Source organism: Crocodylus porosus, unplaced genomic scaffold (assembly GCF_001723895.1).
Source record: "Crocodylus porosus isolate Cpor-Errol unplaced genomic scaffold, CroPor_comp1, whole genome shotgun sequence".
In the NCBI taxonomy this organism is placed as follows: domain Eukaryota; kingdom Metazoa; phylum Chordata; order Crocodylia; family Crocodylidae; genus Crocodylus; species Crocodylus porosus.
In genome coordinates, this window is record NW_017728906.1 from 155,080,747 (window position 1) to 155,091,657 (window position 10,911).

Here is a 10,911-nt window from a genome sequence, read left to right on the forward strand (position 1 = left end):
GAGTCAATGACGACTCCAAGATCCTTTTCCGTCTCCGTGCTGGCAAGAGGGGAGTTCCCCAACCTGTAAGTGTGGTGCCAGTTCTTCCTCCCCAATTCTATTAGAAAGGGGTTTTTTATACTAAGCCTACTTTTTTTTTTTTAGCATTAACACATTGATTCTTTCATTTAATTACTTTTTTAGTATCATTCTAACTAATTATAGGAACAAAAGGAATTCCTATTTGGACCAGTAGCCCCTCTGCTTGGCATCTTTTCTGCAGTGATGGCCAGTGCCTTTTGTTATGAGGAAAAGTGCAAGAATATCCAGAACAGGCAAAGATGGAATGGCCTACCCATAGGAAAAGTTGATGTCTAAACATTATCAGTTTTCTTATCTTGAGGCATAAGTTTTATGTCCCTATAATTTGCATCCTACCTAATGTAACTGTAGTTTCCATTTTCTATCTCAGTGTCTAATTCGTTTTGGAAGCTCACCAAGCTCTTGATCTCAATGCTGATTATACCCTGCAGGTACGCGTGGCTTATTATTCTTTTGCCCTTTATCAATTGTGTAGCCAAGCTGCACCTGAAACTTAATTTTTATTTATTTATTTACAAATTAATCACTCCAGTTATTTATGTGAGAGGCAAGGATTTTTTGGCAATCCTTTTTATCTAACCAACTGTAGTTGAGAGACATGTTAGACAAGTTTTTGGCACAAAGTGCGCTTCCTCAGATCTGGGCCTGGACCTGGAGCATCCCAGCTACAGTAACACTCCAGCACTGTTCTAGCCATTTAATCACTTGGTCTTAAATGAAAGAAAAGTGTTAATGGCAAGACAATTTGGAAGAGGCAGAGACATGAAGATAAAAAAGAAATCAGGACAGTAAAATACTTTATAATGATATTACACATGCATTTGATATATAACAGTCTCATCAAATGTTGAATGAAATCATTATTTTTATGATTACAAACAACTTTATTTATTTATTAGAGTTGTATAACACTCTATCCTTATGTGATCTGTGAAATGACTGGGAGACCTGAAACAATGCCATTGTTGCATTGCCTCTATCCATCTCTGTGTTGTAGCTGCTGGTTGCTGCTCACCTTTAAAATGAAAAGTGTAAGCTTTGCTGGGCAAGAGCTTTTTTGCATGGTATCTAGCAAAGCAGGACCCCAGGTCTTAGAAAATACAAATAATAATAATTACTGTCTGTTGATAATAGTGCCATATGTAACTGTCTTCTCTTTTGGGTTCTTTCTAACTTTGTGTGATAGCACCTGCAACAATTTGTTTGAAAAACACAGTGCTCATATACTAGCTTGTGTTTAATTGTGTGGTTAATTTGTTTGAGGCACTTTAAAGAAGGTTCCCCATTATTCTAGTTCATGGAAATGGATAGAAATTGGGACGGGGAAATTGGTGTGTAGGGCAAACTGAAAAATATGGCCCCTCTTTTTGTTGCCTCCATTGATTGCAGATGCGACTGATGGAATTTATTCTTTAAAATTATCTGATATCACCAAAGAAAACAGGGGGAAAATTACTGGAACTGGAGCTTTCCCAAGACAATCAATATGAAGGAATGTGTAAGCAAAGAGTAGATCAAATGAGCTTATTAAATATATTAATTCAGCTGAAGTAATAGGCAATTTAAGCATCAATAGGACAGGTTTGTATTGAGTCATTTTCACACTGAAAGTTCTTTTAAAAGCAGTTAATGGTAACAATATTTCTATACCTGCATTATAAGCAATACCAGGTAATTCATCCTTCAGCATCTGTTTACGCAGAAGTGCAGGGCATGAGAGATTTTTGGTGTTTAAATATGTTTTTATTTTTTAAAAACTGGTATATGAGGCACTTTGCTATTTTGCTGTAGTGAATCCAGATCCTCATATAAAAACAGACTGCAGCAGCTATTACAGTGAGGTTGACACCCAGGCTTCAACAGGTCAGTTGGAAATGTGAAGTCATAGAAGCTATCTCTCTGTGCTAATACAGGAGCTGGAACTTTACTGTATGATGAATTGTGGCTGTGTATGTCTCAGTGCACCAGGGTGTTAGACTGGATTATAAAGTAGATTAAATAAATAAATACTGATACCATTAAATGAGATTAATTATCTGACAAATACATATTTGACTGATTTTGTTTTTTCAGTGGGCCTTTCTCTTCTTTTGTCTTTCTGACACAAGTTCAGCAGGGCTGTAATTTTTTAAAGTTTTAACTTTCAGGTGTTCTTGAACAAAGTGCATGTGCTTCGGAGGTGGAAAAGGACATGAGGAGTCAAAGGATCTGGGATTCCACCGATCAGAATGAAACAGATGTTGAAAGATTTTTCAAATCTATTGTTAGTTATGCTCTGGGAGTATGGTGAGTATTTTGACCATAAAGAGAATACTGTAGATACTAAATGGAATCAGAAGAGTGAAATGGTGAAAACTGTTGCTGGGAATGATGACTTGCATTTGTATCAGAGTAGAAGGGGCCCCACAACAGATGCAGAATTGAATATGAAATGGAATAAACTGGGCAGATTTCTTTGGGTATCTCAGCCAAGAACTGGCTGGGTTACCAGTAACTAACTGAACTCTATTCTGGCCTAAAGTTTGCACATTTCAGTAATGTATGAATAAGGATACAATTTTTTAATTGCCTAAGGACTTGTCTGCATGTGGTTGTTTATGGGCAGTAGATTAGTGTGAATTTACAGCACACTAACTACATAGGTGGGCATTTTTATTGTGCACTCACTGAGAGAGAGCTTATTTCACTTTGTAAGCAAGGTCCACTTTGCAAACTGCCTCACAGAAGGACATTTCTAGTGCACGCTAAGGGAGTCCACACAGGGAATCAGCATCAAGTAGCTTGTGTTGTTTGAAGTCACACTGTAGCTTACTGCATATTAATTCCCCATCTGCGCAAGCCCAGAGGTGAAGGCGACTTACTCCACTTTTGAAAAGGGAGTAAGCTACCTTGCACTTTGACTCAAGTCCTATTTTCCAAAACTGATTTAAGCATCTTGGAACTTAAATACCATTGACTTTGGGAGACTTAAGCTCTTAAGTGCCTAAATCACTTTATGAAAACAGAATTCAAGCTCCTAAGTAATTTAGATACATTTTCAAAACTTTATCTCTAACATAAACTAGATGTTGTTTAACTATTGTGCATAGCCCTGCAAAATCTGAAGTCTCATTTACCTGTGTCTGTGGATGAGATATAGCTGTTCATTCCTTTGGGATATGAAAACTTCATATGAAGGAGAGAATTGGCCCTAGTAATGTAAGGGATTTGCTCTTGCAATATGCATGTAAAAATTTGATTACCGATTTTTAGACTGGACATGCCCAACTGCTTCCACTGATATCTTTTTCTCTTCTGAGCACTATTGAAAGATCTGGAGAAGGGATGTAAAATGTAGAACTATAACATTCTGCAGTGATGTTTAGGTGCAGTGGAGAAAGATGTTAGTGATGCTATATAACTTTAAACTTCTACTGTCACATTAATCAGCCAAATATAAATAGAAAAATTAACAAAGGGTCAAGTGAAGGTTACAGTGAAGATAAATGTTTAACTCAGATTTGGGCAGAGATAAATTATTACATTAGCACTTCTTAAGAGGACAGTTTTGTGTACAGACATTACTACTTAAACTCAAAAAGGTAGAAGCTCCCAATGATTCCCAGAGTTTATGGCTAGGAATGTTAAATCACATCTGAATATTTTTAGCACCTAAGCTTCTGTACTGACAATATTTCCAGTATCAAGAATACTTCATGTTCCAGAAAATAGTTTCCAAGCAATTTTGTATATATACAACTTTGGTTTATGGTCATTCATATAGAATAATACCCCAGTATAAACAAGTATTTTCACTTTTAAAGAGTTAAAGGCTCTGCCTTTTGATTTGCAAGAATGAATTCTTCGAGTGACCACACTGGTAGGTTGCAGCCAGATCCATTCAGTAGCAGACCATTGTAATGACAAAAAAAAGATATCTACAGATGAATTGAAAGGAGCCCAAGGCAGGCTGTCCAGACAACGGAGACCAGATTCCAGCTGGTGATAACCTAACGTGCATGACAGTAAGTGTACACAGGGGAAGCTGGCTGCTCCTATTCTGTGCCCGCCAGTGTGTCATGAAGTGGCAACTCTTTGGGTAGTCTATAGCTAGAATATTCCTGCACTAATACAAATGGAAGGGAAGGAAACTCTTACTAGGCTAGTCTCAGCAAAACCATGCCAGCATATTCTTCCGTGCCTGTTTTCCACGCCTTATCATACCCTAAAGTCAATGGCAGCTTCATGACTAAAACCCACACCATACTTTTATTTTCTAGCCTGTCTAATTTTTTTAAAACTCTTTTGATGTGAACTGCAAGGTCATGTCTACATTTTAAACTTACCATGTTTAGTTGTGGTGCCCTCAAGGCATTTAGGAAGGGAAGCCTAATTAATACTGCTTGAGTGACAGCGTCATTCAGCCTGTCCCTACTGATTCACTTACCCTCAGTGCTGCATAGATACAGCTTCCAGGCTAGTGGATCAGCACAGTCTGCTTGCAGGTGCTGCTGTTGGGTATTGTAAATTTGCAATGCAGATGTAGCCTCATGGTACCATGGAGTCCACATCAAAAAAGTAAACAGAAATCAGAACAGTGTCATCAGAGGCACAGGTAGCATGTATATAATTAAAGTTGTTTGCACTTACCATTATAATATCCTGTTCTGAACTATATGCATCTTTGTCAAATTTTAACCTGTTCTGGCTCAATTTGTTTCCATATGGGTGTTTGTCTCAGGTGTATTTAAACATTTCAGTTAAGTATTTTAGACATTTCTAAGAATGAGATTGGGGGCAATAATTGTTTTACCTATGTTAAAAACTGTTACAAACATTTCACTGAGAAACATTTCCACTTACAATGATCATGCTTCATCCCCACATAGCTACCACATTAACTGGACTGGATTGCATATGCTCAAACCCAGGGAGCCATGTTGGGTTATCACAGCTAAGGTTATCACAGCCCTGGAAAGCTTGCATTTCAGTGAGCACCATCCCTCCTGTCTACAGAATGAAGCAGGGCAATATGGAAAAATATATTTAAGTAATATAAAGACTGGATCATAATGTATAAATACAAGGGGACCAAATTAAGATTACACAAACATTTTTGAACTTTTGAGGGTCTCACTGCAACATCATTTTCTTGGGTTTAATATATATCATATACAAACATGCAGCAGATTTAGCAAGTACAAACCACTATCAACTTATAAGCAGTGCTTTAGGAACTCATAGCATCTTATAGATATCAATAGATGAAGTCTCCCAGCATCTCTCTGAAGTGGAGAAGTGCTGTTTCTATTGTGCTGATAACTTTTCTCTGCCTAAGATTGTTAAGTGATTGCCATGTGTCCAAGGTTACACAAAATAACTGTACCGGGGTGGAAACAGGCGTATGATCTCTGTGTAATCATGTGCTTTAAATACTGTTTCACCCCACCGGTTGAAACATGTTTCATATTTATTTAATTAATTGCACAAGTATGGTCAGGCCACAAACAGATTTAAAGTGAAACTGAACAGTTTACAACGAAATGATGTAACTTAGGCATGTTATACCACATCTGAGACAGGAAAAGTGTTGTTGATCCCAACACATTTATTTTAATCTCTTTTATTCCTTGATTGTCTACTGCAAATGAGTAAAATGAAATATTCATAAAGCAGCAGCAACTAGAGACTTCAGAAAGCATTGCACAGTTTTGCTTTTTTATTTAACTTGGCATTTTCTATACTTATGCCATCAGAAATTACATGTCTAACTTTTGGCCAAATTATCAAGTGTAACAACAGTTGGTTATTGTGAAGGTGGAAAAGATTTGAATTTTGAAAAGAAGGAAATTGATAGTTCAGAAGCAGAGCCCTAAGACCCTAGCAAGTGAAGGCAGCTTTAAGTTGAGAGCTACATAAGCTATTACCTCTGATATCTGAATTTTCTATGGATCTTTTTTTTAGCAGGATCCTGTAAGTAGGTTTAGAAAAGTGATGGTTATTCTTACCAAAGCAGCAGTTTCCAGCTGTGTCAGACATCATCATCAGGTTTGGGGGATTGGGATTCTATGCTGTTTCCACTCGGTTGTGCATGCTGCTCCTTCAGGGAGACTTGAGTTGTGCCAAACCCAGTCTGGCCTGACTGGGAAGTAACGAGTTCAAATTTTTACAGCCAAGCTCTTATTCTTACAGATTGATCCAATTGCTTTGAAAAAGTTCAGAACCACCTGACTGTTATATGTGTTTCTTTTATGATGCAGTGGGTATTATTCACTTTTTCATTTATTTATTAACAGTGTTGTGAAATTGTTTCCTTTCAGTCCTCCGTGAAGTGGAGTGTCTCCTCTTGGAGCGACCAGGTCACATAGCCTTAAGCAATGACACAGTATCCGTTGAATTTCAGTACCACGACAATGGTAATATGACAGCAAAGAATGTATTCATCCTATTGTTGGATGCCACTGACCAGACTATTGCGAAAAAACAGCTTCCAGCTCACCAGTCACAGGGGATGGTAGCATTTGAGTGTTTTCATTTCAAGAGTGCTGGGAATTATCAGGTCAGAATGACCTCTGAGACTGATAATGGAACTGATGTACGGTGGAGTGGAGGAACTGCACTCCTAAGTGTAGAGTGGCCTGTATTTCACATAGACTTGAACAGGACATCCAGTGGGCCTGAGAGCTCCTTTCAGGTTGGACTCTTCACTAATGAACAGCTGTGTGCTATGAATAAGACATCGTTTTTACTACAGGTGATATTCACCAGCAACCTCTATGAACTGGGAAGATTAAGTGCTGAGGAGAAACTGGGGATGAGAACTAGCAAAATAATCTTTCTTGCAAGGTCCCAGTGGGTGGAGTTTGATTGCCTACTTACTGGCCAAGAAGTATATGTCACTGTGTTACTGAAATCAGTAGAGACTGGTTCAGTTATCACCTCAACTGGACCTATAGACCTTGCCCACAAATTTGGATACCAATTGGTCATGGCACCAGAAGTGCTGTGCAAGTCTTCAGTTCAGGTGTTTGTAGTCTCCCCTCCATGCATTTCCATCAGCGGGAAGATGGCTGTCTATAAGGATGCTTTCAGGCATCCTGGAGAGAGACCACCTTGGCTGGAAGAAAACATTCTGAATCCAGAGAACAACAGAACCGAATTTAACTGTACTTCGTTTGACATGGGAAAAAACAAATACTGTTTTGACTTTTTTAACTTTTCAAGCCGAAGCCACTTCTTTCCAAAAGTCACAGAATGTACAGTGATCCAGAGGAACATGGGTTTGTACTGATATTTTTCATCTTTAACTAGAAATGATGATAACTTGGACTGACAATGGTGCCATTTAGGGAAGAAGGATTCACACATCTAGGAAGAGGGAAACCTGGGTTCTAGGTCCATCACTGTCTGAGTAGGTTCAGATGGTGAACAACCTCTTAGGAGTCTTCCTGATCCACCATGGGCTATGGTGGGTGGAACCACTGCACATCTCTCCTGTCAAAGCTATGCCCTTCTGCAGAAAAGAATGGTTTATTGCATTCAGAGAAAGGGAGCAGAACTGTTGGCGAGTAGTTAGAGTACTGCCCTGGAAGGAGGGGATCTCTGTGTCCTGGCCCCTGCTCCCAGGACTGCTTCTGCATTGTCCATCACATAAAATGTATGAGCAGCCACTGGAGCACAGACCATAATCCAAGACTCTCCTCCTGTGGGGAGCCATTCTGCTAATCTGCACAGTCCTTTTTCCACTTGCCTATTCACTCTGATCACATGAATCTTGAATTAATTTCTGCACAGTCTCCCAGCTTATCAGGAGTGATGGGGTTGCCCTGCCCAGAAGAACCCATAGCCTGAAAATTAGGGTGTATTGGGTGATGTGGGTTTGAACCTAGTCAGCTGGAAGAGAGAACTGAATGAGCCTTCCTCTCCCCCCCACCTCCCTGCCACAGTGGCTAGGGACAGACATTCAGAAAGCATGAGCCTGAATTGATTCAATCTTTGCAGGTTAGTCTAACCTGACTAGGATAAATCAGTTTGCAACTGCACAGACATCCCAGACATGCTGGCACAGGCTAGAAGCCAGGGGTGGTGGTGCTAAAGCAGCCCTCCCTTCCCTTCCAAATTGCTGAGCTGAGGCGGGGCATGGCCAGGCCCCAGCAGGACTCTGCTTAGGGATGTCTGCCTGCACCGTCCCAGGCTTTTCCCTGCTGGCTGCTTAAGGGTTAGGAGTGTTGCCAGACCCCAGCCCCAGGCTATCACTCTGAAGTAAGGAGGGTGTGCACTGTGTGCATCTGCTGATGATACAAAGCTTTCCAATCTCTTTCTCCATGCTTCTTTATACTGGCTACAGAAAACTGACACATGAGCAAGCCAGCAGGGGACTGGTAACAGTGTTTATCACTCCCATCAGCAAAACAGCCTCTCTCAGCTGCTCTTAAATAGCTTTTTCCAAAAAAGGAAGGTGGGACCTTACCAGCTGACCTTACCAGCTGACCTGTTGATTAGCTCCAAAAAGCCCTAAGTGGACACTGTCCTGTCTGCCTGTCCTAGTGAAATGGGAGACACAGACATCTCTCAGCATTAGTTCGCATACCATGTGCCTAGGATCCCTGGGGCTGGGGCCCTTGCTATGGGAGGAGAGGATCTCTGCATGAGGGGTGGGGCCGGAGAAAGTCAGGCAGACTCTGCTTTATCTGCAGTCTCTGCCAGACCTCTGGCCAGAAGGGAGGGGCCAGCTGTGCTGTGGAACAGAGAGCCCTGCCCATCCCAAAGAGCATGTTGGGATGCTGGGAGAGTCTGGTTTATCTTAAACCAGCAAGGAGTGCCGCCTTAGTCAGGGAGGACACATGTCCCCCCCAGCAACCAGACAGCGACTGGGGGTGGGGGTCCCCCGCAGCCGATCTCACTGACTGGGGGGGGAGGAGTCCCCCTATGTCCAGTCCTGCTGACCAGGTGACTGGGGAGGGTGTCCAATGGCCAATCCCACCAACCAGGGGGTGGGCCCCGCGGCCAATTGGGAGATGGCCAATCGCTCCAACAGATAGCTGCAGCCGCTGCCAGGAGTGGCTGCAATGCTCTGCACCTGAGCCAGTGCTTGCAGGGGGTTACTGGTGCTCCTGCCTGTCTCCCTGTCCATCACCTAAGTGATGAGTGTGGCTGGTCTGTGGGTGCACTGGCGCTCTCAGGGAGTGCACATGCACCCCCTACACACACCACTGTTCTCTTGTGTGTATAGTTTACAGGATTATTTGTCAGGATTATTTTTTCAGGTGCTCCGGTAGATGTGAGTGGCAGGCATGGTCGAAGCTGTGTGGGAGGGTAGCAGACAATATCTGCTCTGTCCATCATGGAGGGAGAGATGAGCTAAGTGATTGCATTTCTAAGCAGGCAGTGTGAACTAAAGACTGTCAGAGGGAGGTATTATTACAGGGACTGGGTTTTAATTTAGGTCTGTATCAGAGATAGGATTTGGATTTTATGGTACTACTTTCTCATGATGATCTTACAAGTTTCTGAGAATAAGACTTTTCTAGCTGTGGACTAAACCTGAAACCTTATCCATAGAGCAAATTCAAATCCACAGGTCTGAAAGCAACCTTCACTTCCCTACAAAGTTCAAAAAACTTTGGATGACAAAGTATTATTCTGGCCTATTCCTAGTTGTAACAGTTTCTTGGAAGAGCTTTTCATTCCTCTGTCTTCTCTTCTGTGCGGGAGTAGAATGACTGAAATTCTAGAGCTCTTCACAGATTCAGTCTGTCATCTCTGAAATTGAAACTTGCTTTATATTTTCAATGTTTTCATAAGGTGTTTGTCACACAAAGAAGTACTATAATGTCGGCGACTTACGTGGTGCTATTATACGGTTTTATTGTATTCTGTTTTGTAGGTTTTAAACTTTTAACTCTTCAGTTATGAACTTATCTCCTAACAACAAAAGCCCTCTAGCCTTACCACATTGCCAGATTCATCTTTTTTTACTCAATGTTCTACCAAGGCTCTCTTTACTATTTCTCTCTTTCTCTGTGACACAAAAAAGCTTAGTTAAAAATCCAAAATCCAAAGATCATTAGATTAATCAAGACATTCTCATATATCTAGAAAAGGAAAAAAAGATTATTTCATTTTCTATGTATAAGAAGATTTTGGATAGTTTTGTGGTCCATATAATTGATATGGACAAACAGTTGCCTATAGTATGACGTATCAGTAGATATGTTCCACTACCCAACTTTTGAATGGCTTAGCTGTGTCTCCTTACCATTTGCTTTGTTTCTCTTGCTTTCACTGGAGTACTGTATTTACAAAGCCTGAGGGTACACATGAGAAGAAAGGATGCATCTCAGTGAGTGACAAGTTAGAAGTGTTAAAACTACAAAGCAGATGAAAGTAAAATGGCACAAAATAACTTGAACTAAAAAGTCAACCTCAAATTAATTAAATCACAGAACACCTGACTGTGTGTGCATAAGACTTCAGAGCCCCACAGCTGTACTCTAAATGCACACGGTAGTCTGGGAGGGCTGCATCAGTCTGAAGACAATACAAGTAAGGGAACCCTTCATTGCCTGGAGTGACTGTCCAGAAGGGCTGTTCAAAGCTTCAGGTGCAGAGTAGATTTGGCCCGATTCAGCGGGCGAATCTGAATTGAATTAGGAGACCAATTAAAAGGTCTGAACTGATTTGGAAAAGATTCAGAGAGTTTTGGAGATGTGGGCTGTCTCTGCTCGCTGCCGCAGGGAGCTGGATCCGGACTCCGTGCTGGTAAATAGTGGGTGGGGGAGGGGAGGCTGGAGGAGGGGACTACGAGGGGACCCCCGCTAGGCCCCATCCCCTGCCTGCTTCCCCAGCCCC

General features: G+C 41.3%; 1 protein-coding gene across 2 annotated transcripts in view; it reads left to right on the plus strand.

The window, feature by feature from the left end:
* The window catches only part of THSD1 (thrombospondin type 1 domain containing 1), a 39,947-nt gene that overhangs the window by 14,440 nt on the left and 14,596 nt on the right, over window positions 1-10,911 (plus strand). For both annotated transcript variants that reach the window (XM_019530005.1, XM_019530004.1), the window contains exons 2-3: window positions 2,229-2,367; window positions 6,381-7,340. In XM_019530005.1, the coding sequence (XP_019385550.1) occupies window positions 2,310-2,367; window positions 6,381-7,340 (1,018 nt within the window). In that variant the 5' untranslated portion in view covers window positions 2,229-2,309. The remainder of the gene's footprint in view (window positions 1-2,228; window positions 2,368-6,380; window positions 7,341-10,911) is intronic.